The sequence below is a fragment of the Mixophyes fleayi genome, chromosome 11 (assembly GCF_038048845.1).
Source record: "Mixophyes fleayi isolate aMixFle1 chromosome 11, aMixFle1.hap1, whole genome shotgun sequence".
NCBI lineage: Eukaryota > Metazoa > Chordata > Amphibia > Anura > Limnodynastidae > Mixophyes > Mixophyes fleayi.
In genome coordinates, this window is record NC_134412.1 from 8934516 (window position 1) to 8950238 (window position 15723).

The 15723-nt window shown below is 42.6% G+C and overlaps 1 protein-coding gene across 5 annotated transcripts; it reads right to left on the minus strand.

Annotated features, from left to right (window-relative positions):
- Nucleotides 1-1517: 1517 nt before the first annotated feature.
- Nucleotides 1518-15514, minus strand: CTU1 (cytosolic thiouridylase subunit 1). Of its 5 annotated transcripts, none has more exons than XM_075191461.1 (4): nt 15440-15514; nt 13629-14040; nt 5602-6107; nt 1518-3828 (listed from the first exon to the last, which is right to left on the minus strand). In XM_075191461.1, exons 3-4 carry the CDS (start codon nt 6095-6097, stop codon nt 3299-3301), a joined length of 1026 nt encoding a protein of 341 aa, XP_075047562.1. In that variant the 5' UTR covers nt 6098-6107; nt 13629-14040; nt 15440-15514; the 3' UTR covers nt 1518-3298. The 5 variants fall into 5 exon arrangements, with proteins under 5 accessions (XP_075047562.1, XP_075047559.1, XP_075047560.1 ...); XM_075191458.1 differs by having other exon boundaries at nt 13135-14040; XM_075191459.1 differs by having other exon boundaries at nt 12079-14040.
- Nucleotides 15515-15723: the final 209 nt, after the last annotated feature.

The following is a 15723-nucleotide window of genomic DNA, read 5'->3' on the forward strand; positions in this document are numbered from 1 at the left end:
GAGCGTGGTAGGGAATTCTACGAGTGGGGAGCAGCACGGGAGACGTTGTGTGGGCAGGGAATTTATATTGTTTTGCTGGTCTTGTGATCCAAGAAAAACTAAGCTTTAATATCAAGTACACATCAGCTTTGGTAGTGCCGTGGTATAACGTACTGCGAGGTGTGTAACACAAATGGTTCCTTTACCATAACACCCAAAAGTCCTGAATGTTTGAGGTGAGTGTTTATAAGAAGAAAAGGTGTGGCTTCTCCAGACTGTGGGCATCAACAGGTGGCATTTGGGGGGCGGGGGGGGGGGGGGGACATGGACAGGGTTTATGTTGTACCAATTTTGACACTTCAGTCTGTGGGAGCAAATAAGAAGTATTCACTGAGCCCATTACCGTACATTAATCGCGGGTGTAAGAGACATCATGGCTCCTTGAATTGACTTCAATGAGCAGATTTACTAAAGCTTCTAAATAGGAAAAGTGGAGGTGTTGTCATAGCAACTGGATTCTAACATTAGAATGTACTAGGTAAACGATAGCTAGAATTTGACTGGTTGCTAGGGGCAGCACCTCCACTTTTCTTTATTGTAAGCTTTAGTAAATCTACCACAAAGGGGTAATATTTACTAAGCCGATGGGCTTTATCCTTAATAAAAGTGCCATTTTAAAAAATGACAGCAAAGTGCAGAGAATCTTACTAAATATACACCCAAGTGTCAAAGGGAACGGGGAATATCCAAAATCAATCCAACCCTGTGACAAATAGGGGAACTCTGTCACCAGATAGCTGAATCTGTGCGGCCACTGTACATTGTAACATGTCCATAGCGATTCCATAGAGCTCTGGTGAAGTCCTATATCCGAAAGTTAAGAGACAGCCCCTGATTTAGGTTAACGGAGGTGGCACCTCCCTACTTGCAATACTTGGTGGGGACGGGATTGATTAAGGATTGAATCATGCGATTATTCAAATATATTCCAAATATATGGCTTGTAAACCTGGATGTCTGGATTTGCGCATCCCTGGACTATATAGAACATTGCACAGAAACACAGACACGTCTCCTTGTAACGTCACCCCCTCGCTAGCTCCCCTTACGTTTCCGAAACTTGGGGTTCAGTCTGTATTTGGAACATTAGAGGTTTGAGCAATGAGTCACTCAGAAGTAAAGTCCAGAGACAACAGCCCGGATCCTGGGTGGAGCTGGGAGGATCTCGCAGGCCTCTGGCTGCCCCCAGCAGTTGTATTTAACAAGCAAGGAGCATATCAGATGCCTGTAATATGCTTTATGGAGCGCGGAGACAACTGTCCCGATGCCAGGAAGCATCTCCCAGAACAAACGCTACCTCAGCTGGCAACTTACATTACTGCTTAACAAAAAAATAAAAAAACTTTAAAAAACAAAACAATTGAAAGCATTTAACGAACTACATGAACAAATATATTTGCGACCAGATTACCAGATTCTTTCTATTCTCATGCTCTATAAACGACTCAAACACAAAATACAATATAAAGACAAAAAAATAAGGATGCATAAAAGTCTTTATTTGTAAGAATAAACATTGTAAAGCTTAGAGTGGATAGGCCACCTAAACGCACATGCGGCAGCCATTTTGTTGGAGGAGCAGAGGAAGCAGCCAATCGATTGGCTAGGCACCGGTGACATCACTGAGGCCCTACCTGATTAATATTTCTAGACCAGACATGTTCATTAGATACTGTTTCTCAGTGACTTGACAGGCTACATATTAATGAACATTAGTTGTCCCACCGACAAAATGGCTGCCTTTATTGCGTGTAGGTGACAGGTTCACTTCAATAATATAGTTCATACTATAAATGTGCTGTAACTCATGGCAACCAGATTGCATTTAAAAGCTGAGATCTGACTGGCTGCATAGAGTTACAACACTTTATTAAATAGTCATGATTGTTCCGATATTTGCAACAAAAAAATCCAATTCTGCTCAATAAAGGTCAGTTATCAAATGCTTTCTTTAACCATTTATACTTTATTTGAATCCTGTATAGCATCAAATAACTCTGAAATTATTTAGGTGGTGGATATTATATAAAAAAAATAAATTTGAGATAATTTGATATTTCTCTATAAAAAAATATGAAATTACCGTTTCCTGAAACTCACTTTCACAAGAGGATTGAATTTACAGTGTTAATAAAATGACTTGTCTAAGTCACAGTTAAAGAAATAAAAGCGTAAAACATTAAAAGATACAATTGCTTTTAAAAATTCAGCAAATTAGTATTGAGCCATTTAGCACATTAACTGGTTCTAATCTTAAGTAAAAATAAAATGTATATAAATAAAACATTGCTCTTAAGCGGCGGATGCACCCAGCCCACAGAAATCTATATGGTCAATTTCTCTTCACCGCCAAATCGCTGACCCTGGAAACCAAAGAACAAGTATTGATCGCTGAATTCCTGGGATAAAGGAGATCCATCATGAAAGTCTTTAGTCAACACATAAAGGGGTAGGTGCACTAAAACGGAAAAGTGGAGGCGTTTCCCATAGCAACCAATTAGAGTCTATCTATCACGTTCTAGAATGTACTAGATAAAGAATAGCTAGAATCTGATTGGTTGCTATGGGCAACGCCTACACTTTTCCTTTTTAGAAAATTTTAGTAAATCTACCCCTAAGTGTGTAAATATTTGCAATTTCAAAAGATATTCACCAAAATAATGGCATTGATAGGCACCTCAGCCGAACTTTAAATTTGCATATTTATGACCCTCTTAATTATAATACCCTCCTATGACCTCTGTATCGTTTCATCAGACACCAGCATTTATAGAATGACAGTGACCGATTTTTTCCATTTTCATGATAGATCTCGTGTAATATGGCACAATAACGATGCCATTGGAACCAAGCAAAGTGGGAAGTTATAGCAGAAATACTATAAGAAACAAAAAGTAAAATAAATAAAAGCAGCAAATTGGAAAACATTTTGATTTTTTTTGGTGGATTCGCCGTTAAAAAGAGTGCATGTCCCCTACGCATAGTGGAGGCGGCCATTTTATGGGGCGAACCAATACGAGAATGCAGCCTATGGATACACTAGGAATCTGTGATATTGTTGAGGCACGAGCCACTTTGTACCTCATACCTCAGCCTTGTCACTAGTTCCTAGTGGGCCGATTGAACAACTTAGGCCTCAAAATGGCTGCCTCCACAGAGCGTCGGTTACAGGAATATGCCACTATTTCATGAGAAATAACCGATAGTCAATATGTGTGAGAAGACGTGTACAACACGGGGCGCTCCTGGTCCTCCGTCATCAGAAGTCCACGGCCTTCAGCTTTCTGGTTTCCGCTTCACTCAGCGGCTCTTGCGCCAGGAGCTTATGGTGAAGCTTATGGTGTTTGCCGATGCCCAGTTTAGGCAGACCACGATTTAACCCCTCCAGTAGGACGCACGCCTTGCAAAGTCCCTGGCTGGAGATATACCCACAGCGGGTGCAGGTCCCCTGCACGGGCATCCGGACGTCTTCCTTCACCGACAGGTTTTCCCCGGAGTGGATGATGTTCATGATGGAGCTGGGCCGCAAGGCCTCCAGGTCCTTTAGGAAAGCACGGGCGTGTCCTCGATAAGCATTAGGGGAATATATACACTCGGTGGAAAAATAGTCCAGCTTTTTAAAGTAAGCGTAGAGGACAATCTCCTTCTCGTAGGCGTATTTCAGAGGTTTGCAGCGCGGGATGGCACCTTCGCTGCCGGTAGTGATGGCGGTGCAGCGGCGCAAGCGGGCGATGTCTCCTCGGAGAAAATTCATCAGCACGGTCTCAGCTATGTCGTCCGCATTATGGCCTGTGGTTAGAAGGAAGAGAGATGGGATTGTTACAGGCAATACAGGGGAAATAGGAGTACAGTAAATGACAGAGTTTCAGGGTCCGATAAACATGCTGAGAAAGGGTGGACTTGACCAACTTTTATAATGACTATATTTGTCCCAGGAAGTCTGACAACTAGGTTGAGAGTGCAAATGAGGTTTATAGAACACAACATGCAATGGCTGTTTGGGTGGCTGACAAAATTAAGTCGTTTGGTAGCCCGTTAACATTTTAAGGGACTAGACAGACATATATCCATAGCTCTATAGAAAATAGTTGCTGGCTGGTAAATTTGTAGGGACCAAAAGAATTGGGATTTAGCAACTTCTTCTAGAAAAAAACAACATTCTATGTGGCCAAAAATGTAAACTTTTAGCTGTAAAGGTGATATATTGCATGGATATTTAGCAAGTGGTTCAGTGGGGTTATCTAACACATTCAGGAATACTCAATTTCCGAAAGCATTTTTGCTTACCATTCAGGTTGTATAGAACGGAGAAGCGGTCAGCAATAGTTGTCTATAGACACAGACACAGTATAACTATACTCCCTGTAGCCAACAACTGTAAAATGCAAAACCTGGGGTTCTGGATCTTGACAAAGGCCTAGGTACCAAAGGTATATTTTTCGTCAACTGCATGTATGTCCTATAGATACATCAGTGTCCAAGTGTAGATATTTAGGCACATGGCTTGATCATGACCGTTCATTTGGTTTGTATATACAAACCCAAACTGGTCTTGCACTACAGGAACAAATGCTAACTCCTATGGTCATAAAGTGCATCATACAACAGATGCTAACCCCTATTAAACTATTTGGATGTAGTTTATGATACACCCCGACAAGCTTAAAACGCTTTACAACTTTGTTCTGCTATGAAACTACAAAACTCACCACTGTGACATATTATCAGATTTAGGATGGCTGTCCTCGGGAGTACAAATGTAGAGTTCACTAGTTATCCTTCAATAGTTTTGTTAATAAATGTCCCAAATAACTGAATTGACTTCTAACCCTGGAAGTTTATAGCACTTATCACCTAAGAACTATTTCCAGAAGTCACCCAATGGATCCTAAATAAGGAATTTGCCTTCAAAACTTCCCATTTCTTTCTGGAACAACCTACCTGAGCACTTAAAATTGCCCCCTGCATAAGATCTTTTAAAAAGTATTTCACCCAGTTCTATAATTAAGTTTATCATTGTAAAGCTCAATACCTTCCGTCTGTAACCAGGTCACAACTGTTTATGATGTATCCAGGACAGAGTGACTCTCAATGTATTACTTAATGGTAAAATGTTTATAAATAAATAAATGTACTTATAATCAATTATTTAAGGCAGGAGAGAGGTTCATACTGGCAAAATGTATGATGGCTACATAAATAAACAGAATATAAGGAAAAGAAGAATCGAAAACGTTTCCTTGATATAAGCAAAGGACCAAGTGTCTGTGGGTGACCTTTAAAGGCACTGTCCACTTTGAACACCTCATGCTATTTAGCAAGCAATCCCACTTCCTCCACCATTAATGTGGGTTCTCCACTGAAAATCACTATTATATGTATTATGCTAAATCAAGCCAAAAGTTTGATTCTCCCAACTACCATGGTGACAGCACTCTTCTATAAGCAGAGAGCATAGCTCAACTCGAAACTTAAAACAGGTAAGAGTGGAGTTGGAATCCGAGAGGACAACCACCACAAAATTGTCAAAGAATTATAATAAAAAAATGTTATATTATCAACCTGTGCAGATCTTGTTAACGCCTAGCATCATAGCACCGCGGTCCAGAGCTTGTCTTCTGAATACCCCACAAAACGTGCAATTGTTCTTCAGTCCCACTTGCTTGACGATCTGGTCCATGGTCCAACCGTACAGCTCTTGATAAGACACGATTTTCAGCGGCAGCTCGTACTGCTGTTGGTTCCTTTTCACCGTCTCCAAGGAATCATCTCGGTACCCCGAGATGCCTTCGTCCACAGACACCAGGATGAGTTCCAAACCATAGGCGTAGCGTTCATTCAGCACTTTTAAAACGTGGGCAAGCACGGTGGAGTCCTTGCCACCCGAAGCTCCAATGCCAACCTTCTCACCCAGGTGGAAGAGCTTGGCAGACACAATTGTATGGTGCACTTCCTCCTCGAAAGCATGGAAGAAACATTCCTTACAAACCGAGTGACCAGTTTTGGGTCTCCGAAGGACTGCACGTTGAGTATCACAGCTGGTGCAGTTCACAGGCATGGTGGCAGATCTGTAATACAGAGGGAAGCACGCCAACAAGTTACCAGCTAACCTTAACGTCTATTAAAACCAGAATATAGAGACATTAAGGGGGGTATTCAATTGTTCCTCCGGCCGCCGGAAAAACGAGCGCTCTAAAACTATTACCGTTTATACGGCAATTACTCGCTGAATTTAGGGAGCTGCGAGATGAAATTCAGCGAGTAAACTACCGTATTAACGGTTTTTGCGCACAATATTACCGTATAAACGGTAATAGTTTTAACGCGCTCGTTTTTCCGGCGGCCGGAGGAACAATTGAATACCCCCCTAAAAGCCTTCATAGCTTATATAGACAGATGTTGTTTATTTTTTAAACAGTTGCAAAGTTATAAAATACAAGATGAAATATCCACAAACTTACACATGACACACAAATCACAAGATGTTTGGCATTACAACTTTTTTAATTAATTGGCCGAGTGTTCTCTATTTGTCCATTTTAGGCTCTGATGGCCATGTGATGTCATTCAACAGATCTAAAACTAAAAGTCTGGTGTGCACAACGAAATTCTACCCACAGTGTCACCATCTTAACTGAAGCATATTCCGTCATAAACAGTACCTGAAACTTCGACATATGCTACCAGAGTCACATGAAACAACTTAAAGTTTGCGAACTTGGGATGTAGTTATATTTAAGGAGTGCACACATCTGAAGGACAAACACAGGTTTCAGGGGATCAGGTATAAATGAACTAACAGGACAGGAACAGAAGCATAAAATTTGGCAAAAACCAAAACCTATTTTAATGTATATCTGCAGTAAGGACAGATGAAGCAAATACAAGATTTACTTTCCCATCACCCAGACATGTACAATTTACTAGATATACATATGCGCTCAATATCAGACTGCGTGACACACTTGCAGCAGCGGGGGAACCAAGGAATCCCTCCTTGAAGATACAGTGAATATAAATATGTTCCAACTGCGCTCGCAAAGTGCTAATAGAACAAAGGGGTGAATATTATAGCAGAATAAATTAGACACATCACATATAATGGCTTGATATAACAAACTAAAGGTGGTGTATCAATGCATATCGTTAAATAAACTAAATAATAGTCTGAATAGAAAAAATCAATAGTCCTTGACTCAAAGAGACTTTGTGTTTTTTTGTGTGGACTCATTGAGTCAAGGACTATTGATTTTTTTCTATTCAGACTATTATTTAGTTTATTTAACAAATATACATTGATACACCACCTTTAGTTTGTTATATCAAGCCATTGTATGTGATGTACAATTTACTATCTATAGCATATAATAATGTCCAAACTGCATGAACAGTCTCATTTTATACTTGTCAAACAGTTTTAGACAGGCCATAATCACAAACATGATCATAATACAATTCTATTACACGTTATACAGACATAGGACACTACACCTCCAACATGACCTGGCCCCTGGACATGATCATAATACAATTCTATTACACTCTACAGACATAGGACACTACACCTCCCAACATGACCTGACCACTGGACATTATCATAATACAATTCTACTACACTCTATACAGACATAGGACACTACACCCCCAACATGACCTGACCACTGGACATGATCATAAAATCAGTGGTCAAAGTGAGGATGTATACGGTGGTATGCCATAATGCTACTTCTCTTACTGCCTTCATTGTAAAACTATAAAATTCCATTCACTTACATTCCCATTACATGTTTCATACCGCCACCTCTAAATTACCACTTTGACCACTGATCATAACACGATTCTATTACAGTCTATACAGACATAGGACACCCTACTCCCAAATGACCACAATTTTGCCACTGTATAAATCGTTGGTAAGACCTCATCTTGAATATGCAGTACAGTTCTGGGCACCACTCTATAAAAAAGATAATTTGGAACTAGAAAGGGTTCAGAGACGGGCGACAAAATTGATAAAGGGTATGGAGTCATTATGAGGAAAGGATAGCCAGTTTAGGCATGTTTACTTTAGAAAAGAGGCGTCTAAGGGGAGATATGATTACTATGTACAAATACATTAGGGGTCAATACGGAGTGCTTTCATGGGAACTTTTTACCCCAAGGATCATACACAGGACACGTGGTCATCCCCTAAGGTTAGAGGAGAGGAAATTTCACAACCAGCAAAGGAAGGGGTTCTTTACAGTAAGGGCAGTCAAGATATGGAATTCATTGCCAGGGAAGGTTGTGGTGGCAGATTCAATAGATATGTTTAAGAAAGGGTTAGACAAATTTTAGCGGAAAGGTGTATCCAGGGATACGACCGTTAATTTAAAATAAAGGATAGTAGTGGATATAGGGTAAAATTGGTTTGCAATATTGAGTCTGGGGGGATTTTCAAAATTGAAACAGATTGGCGGTTGCTTACTCTGGATTAATTTCAAATATAAGTGCAGGATCGCAGGAGATCCAAAATAGGTTGAACTTGATGGACTGGTGTCTTTTTTCAACCTCATCAACTATGTTACTATGTTGACTACGCCCGCTAACATTATATTTTTTTTCACAGAAAGGCAAACTCAATGTTTCTTTGTTGATACTAGCTATATAGAGCGGAGATGGTTTTTGTCACATTTAAAAAGACTATTAAACACTACTACTCTCTGTCATTTTATTTTAAGGATCCAAATCGTCATGTGGGCAGCACGGTGGCTCAGTGGTTAGCACTTCTGCCTCACAGCGCTGGGGTCATGAGTTCAATTCTCGACCATGGCCTTATCTGTGTGGAGTTTGTATATTTCTCCCCGTGTTTGCGTGGGTTTTCCCCTGGGTGCTCCGTTTCCTCCCACACTCCAAAAACATACTAGTAGGTCAATTAGCTGCTATCAAAATTGACCCTAATCTGTCTGTCTGTGTGTATAAATGTTAGGGACTGTAGACTGTAAGCCCCAATGGGGCAGGGACTGATGTGAATGAGTTCTCTGTACAGCGCTGCGGAATCAGTGCTGCTATATAAATAAATAGTGATGATGATGTGAATAACTGGATAATTATTACGCCAATCCCTGTAGTTTCCTGTGCAGTTATCCTTTCTTCTGATCACTGTACAATATCAAACCTTTGGATTTACGTACTAGAAAAAGCCACCACAACCTAACTGCAAACTTCGTAGTTCCCTACGCAAAGTGAACTTTTATACAACCCAATGGAAAAAGACTTCATCCTGATCCAATATATCAAACTGGCATACGAGTTCTGAGCAGATTGGTGGCCCTAGACCTTAAGTCCTGCCATCTACTAGGGAGTACGTGTTGTCCTGGACATCAGCGTTCTTCAGGCCCTCAAGAAGCAATGCGGTCATTGTGCCCTACCTTGTCCTTCATCGGCAATAAACAATGCTTTGCCAAAACGCATGCCTCAGACCTTCTGGAAAAAGAACCTGGCTAAAATACTTTGAGGGACCCTAGATGTCTTTCCAAAACGAGAGACAAGAAAAGTTCTAAATGTCATCCCTTCCACTGCAGAGAAGTAGTCCAGTTTCCTAACTTTACATTCAAACTCCTTCAGTGTTGCAGACTACCCTGCCAAGGACCAACATATTACCACACCTCAGAAACAGAAGGAGCAGACGATGGGTAGATAAACAAGAGCAGAAAAATTAGTATAACTTTTATGTTTAAGAAAAAAAAAAAAAAAAAAAGTAATATCAAACTTACATTCAAATTAGAAACAATTAGCTCCAAAATCATGCAAAAGTCAGCTCCCGGATAACTGATAATTTGGAACTCCAGAGCGGCTTCAACGTAGTAATTGACCAGGGCATGCGAGGAGCAAGATCAACGGTCTCAACCGGATTCAGGACAAATAAGCACTTATTTAGGAGAGGATTATGGAATTTGTAGTTGATGGCAAATATAAAACTAGCGCTAACCAATTGGATGAGAGCGGACAGGTGTCACCCAATGAATCTATCACCCACATTATGTGGGAGCTGTGGGAAGGGGGTGTATCTATGTGAACACAGCTCATTAAAAGCTTTGATACAAAGCAAGGCAACTTTAAAATGGATACACAATAAGTAAAGGAACAATTTGTACAACACTACAACAATACTTGTGAATGGAAAATGCAAGAGAGAAAACCACATAGTGTGGGTGCTGTGAGAGGAATGTGTCTCTAGAAGATCAACCCATTAATAGCAAGTCACATTCAAAAAATATATAAAAAATGTAAAAAGTATACTCAATGTATAATACATAAAACATTTACAAATGTGTGATACAGTAACATAAAAATAAGACTGCAAAATTGTTATAAGCCAAACGGATACATAGAACAAAACATGTGAAAGAGGCGAAATGCATATTAATAAAGACACATGTACTCTGCATTTTGTAAATCCAACGTTGCTCCATTAAGTTTTAAATTCAAGCCTCCAACACAATAACATGTCATCATATACTATAGCAGTGGTTCCCAAACTTTTGCAGTTCACGGCACCCTTAAGAGTCTCCAAATTTTTTTAAGGCACCCCTCCAAAATAATTACTGAGCAGTCTTGTTTTAGAAGTAGTTGGGTCAAAAAAATATAATAAGTATTTAGGTCAGGACAGAAATACTTATTTAGTTGTATGCAAAAATGCCTCCTCTGCATCCAGACACTCTGCCCCCTCTCACGCTGCCCCTCTGCCATCTCTCACGCTGTCCCCCTCCTCTGTTACGCTGTCCTCCTCCTCTGCCACGCTGTACCCCTCATCTGCCCTCTGTCCCCCTCCTCTGCCCTCTGTCACGCTGTACCCCTCCTCTGCCCTCTGTCACGCTGTACCCCTCCTCTGCCCTCTGTCACACTGCCCCCTCTGCATCCAGGCACTCTGTCACTCTGTTGCCCTCTGTCCTCCTCCGCTGCCCTCTGTCCTCCTCCGCTGCCCGCTGTCCTCCTCCGCTTCTCCCAGCCATAAAAAAAAAGAAAGAGCACATAAACTTAACCAATCCGCCGGGCGCCGGGCCCCTGCAGCCTCCTCTCTCCCGCAGCTGTCACTGACGTCGATATTCACTGACAGCTGCGGGAGAGAGGAGGCTGCTGGGTCCCGGCAGATTGGTAAGTTTATGTGCTCTTTCTTTTTTTTTTTTATGGCTGGCCTGCGGCACCCCAGTGACAGCGCCGCGGCACCCCTGGGAGCCGCGGCGCACAGTTTGGGAACCGCCATACTATAGAGATATAGAGCTTTTTACATCTCTTATTGTATATTGTTTTTAAATATGGCATGCTCTGCAATAAAGCATTTAATGAGCTAGATACTCATAGACACACATGCCTCTCAAGGGGGAAGAGGGGGAACATAATTAAGTATGCATGTCTCCATGAGATGTAATGACAATAAGCACTCACTAGGGGGCCTCATAGGCCAATGCCTTTAGCCAACACATTCTTAACTGTTTTCCACCAGACTCAAGATCTTAAACATCCCAGGCCAACCAGTAGCTCTCTAGGTGTTGTGAAACTACAAACCCCAGCATGCTTTGCCACTAGATAGCCAGCCGACAGCTGGCAGGGCATGCTGGGACTTGTAGCTTCTTAACACTTGGAAACCCACAGGTTGTCCAGGGCTTCACCAATGCTCCCGAGGTTCATGTACTAGTCGCATATCCTGGGACAGGTTGAGGATGGGAAAACTACAAACTGGCCAAAGCACAGACCATAAAAAATGTGCAGACTCAAGACTAGCATGATTGTCGGGCAAAGATCTGGACTCACTATCGCTCTAAAGCTTCTTACAGTGCTCGATCATGTTTGGAGAAACTCAACCTCTGCTCACACCAGTTAAAACGAAGTCGCCACTCAATTAAATGGTCATACTAGAAAATCTGCATAAGCGGCAGGAAGCCATGGATTATTTGGTCCTGGTTAATCTGAAATTGCTAGGGTACAACCTACAAAGGACATAGATGATGACATCTTATCTCTGCCAGGTCATGCTGCCCTATAAATGAAGTCACGTACCTCAATAGCAAGGCTCAATGCAGCAATGACCTACAGCTGCAGCCTAGAGGGACATGGTGGAATCTTGCAATGAGGTGTCCCATAGGGCATGATGCCCAAGCAGCCCCCAATACTGCATGGTAGTCCAGAGACAGCCCACCACACGACTCAGACTCTCTGTCTCGTCCACTTGCCTACATCTTGTCTGCAAAAAGCCAAATAAGATCCAGATAGGCCTGACCGAGGTCCACTAGTTAGGTTGGACACAGATCGTCTCTTATAAAGATGTTCATCGATTCCCCCACTGCTTGGCACTGCTCCCAAAATGACATGTAATCAAGATTGTAGAGACACTTAAACTAAAGAAAGTTGAACGCCAAATCAATCACCCAACACTTTTTCAAAAAGGACTACCCATCCAACCACTTAACAGTACACGAATCACTAAAAATCTAAGAAAACGTAAAAAATACAAAATGGTTGCGAAACATAAAAAGGAACCGGGAACCGCTGCAAACACCATTCCCCGATTCAGATATAACGTAACTGGAAAAGGAGACCACCACCTTAGGAGGAGAACTTCATCCTCTGTGAAGGAAAAGTCCACCAGAAGGTACAGAAGGCAATGCATAGAGAAGACTAATCATATGTGCGAAACTTCCACTATAAAACCTATGATAACCAACAAATCCTAATAATAGGCGATAACTTCCAAAACCAAACTGAAGTTCTAAAAAAACAAAATATGGAAAGAGCCAGTGTTGTTGCAGTGGGCAATTGTCAAGCAACTTTCTGTGTTCATGGCAGCCAATGTTGGCAATCAGGAAAACGGGCCAGGTACATGATATATATAGGTAATACTGGAAGGGGTCAAGGTCAATGTGGGGCAGAAGAGGGTGACAAAGAACCAGAAGGAAGAGCAGAAAGAGGGCCTAAACCACCAATGCGCACATCTCTGGCCGCCCCACGTTTCAAACGATTGAACATGTGAGGATGCTTGGAGGAGAAGTGGGTCTCCAGTGCCAGATCCCGCACATTCTGGCTCCTCTCCCCTGACAACACCAAGGCATGACACACCTCACAAAACATGTGCACGCTGCCCAGCAGACGGTCACGCAAGGCTTGTCGGTACGTAGAGGACCTAGACCCGCTCTGGCTGTGCCTATCTGACTGTTCCCTATAACTTGGGTCATACGATTGTGAGGAAGGGCCAGAGGTGATGGTTGGGCCGGAGGCGATAGCAGGAACAGTCATAACCTGATGCTTGGGCCTGTGTCCACCTTCACCGTCCTCTGAGGAGGTGGAAGCACCGTGCCTTTTAGCAGGGACACGGGAGGATAGGTTTCCCCCACCGCCGCATTCCCAAGATAGAGCAGCTGTCGTGCTGGTTCCGCAGTACCCGGAAGCCGCTGCTTGCTCATACACCTCCTGCCGGGTCATGTTATGGCGCCTCTCAAGGTGAGTAAAGAGGCAAGTGGTCCCCACCTTGCCCGGGTTAGTCCCCCGTCTCACTTGGGCCCGGCAGAGTACGCAGGTGACCACAAGTTCACGCTGCAGGTTGGAAGACCCACCTGGAACCCCAAAGAAGTACCAGGCGGGTGATCCGAACGCACAGGGGGCAGCGGCCACACGATCCCTGTCTGCCGCAGCCGGTGCGAGGGGTTGACCGTCATAAGCAGGATGGTTTCCACTTTGGCCAGAGCACGCCCCGGATGTAGAAGCTGTAGTATGCATGGCGATTTCTGACGCTTGTGGGGTGCAGGCAGCGGTGTCATCGTATCCACCCGTCAGGTCTTCTTCCTTCACCTCAGAAAGAAGCAGGGACATGGCAGAGACCGGTGACTGCTAACAGGATAGTACGCACTCAGGCCACTTCCTCTTGCACGGGAGACCTCTGGCTCCTCCCTCACAAACGTTTCAGTTGATGGATTGCCCGTCCGCACTGGATCTCTGTACAGTGACAGCAGTCAGAAGGTTTTCAGCCTTTAAAAAAAAAAAAAAAGCAGAAATAACTTCAGTATATTTTCCTGCCTCTCCCCACCACAAAGCTTGCTCATCTGTATCCGTAGAAACAATGGTAGACAACTCCTACTGTGCCCAATCCCAAATCAGTCCCTGCGCAAATAACTGCAGCTGCATCAGAGGCTGTTTGTCCTGCTCTACTCCTACCTCTGCCATCAAAAAAGATCAATTGGGGGTATTGGGGCTTGAAACAACACACTTGGAAAGCATGTGATAGAAAACAACAACTTTTCAATATAGTGTACGAAGGAAAGGGTATCGTACTTACATTAGGAAGCAACCAAATACAGAATAGCATTTATGTTTATGATGGGAATTTATCAAAATACCTGTTGGCTAGCCTAATCGTCTTGGTGAACCAAACCACATGATACTGAGTATTTTCTAATCATATATTTATGGTATTTTAGGTCATAAAATCAAAATACTAAACCAACCAAACTTGAACTCTGATTTTGCAATGATTTTAGGGGGCAGAACACTCACTGTCACTTCGCATAGTTAAAAACAGAAAGACAAAGGGCTAGATTTACTAAGCTGCGGGTTTGAAAAAGTGGGGATGTTGCCTATAGCAACCAATCCGATTCTAGCTTTCATTTTGTAGAAAGTACTAAATAAATGAAAGCTAGAATCTGATTGGTTGCTATAGGCAACATCCCCACTTTTTCAAATCCGCAGCTTAGTAAATCTAGCCCAAAATGTTTGTTTTTAGGCCACTTGCTTAACTTTATGGTGCTCATCAGCATTCATGTTGTTTGGTTTTACGGTAAAATATTTTGTAAAGGAATTAAATCCAAACAATTGCATTTGATACATCTTCACTTTTAATGACAATATTATTGACCAGAGAGTATAACGGACACTAACAATTGCATCCAGCCTGGCATGCACAACAATGAGCTGATAACAGCCAATGGGATAATTTGCAGCCATGTCCAAAAATCATTAGCCAACCACACTAATAAGCCCCCGTGTCCTTTAGTCCAAACTGGAGAGGGGTGCTACCACTCAAGTCAGTGGTAACCTGAATTACAGGCAATGCATGGATAACAGTGCACATGCTTGTGGTTTTTATTATGCAGACATGCAAATGCCATGCACCATGGTGGGTCTCCAGATTTACATGGCTGATCTGGTAATAATACTTCCAGGAACATGGGAAGTGGTGCAACATTAGAAACCAAATACCAAGTCCTAGGCCTGTCCCCGGAAATAAGAGGCCGGTCTGCAGATATAATATACTGGACAGTGAGACTACAGCATTTGCACATAGAGCTGCAATATGCAATTAGAAAACATGACAAATGCCCTTTTCTAGCTGACCCCGGTATACAAAGAAAGTCTAACAAGTGTCTCTCACCTTCCTGGTTTTCTGTCTGATCACCCCCAGTCCATGTGACTCACCCAAAAACACGTTAATTTCCCTACTCAGCCCTATGTGCTTCCAAAACTACAACTCCCGGCATGCTCCGCAATCTTACAAAGCTCTCAAACACCTTAAGCTCACCAGGGGGATGCCGGGAGATGTAGTTTATCTGACTGCTGCGTTTCACCCCTCGCTCTGCTCTCAAAAGACGCAGGTTCTGTCTTGTGACGTCAGGTTTGAAAGAGGGCGCCCAGACCGCACGTTGTCTTTATTATAAA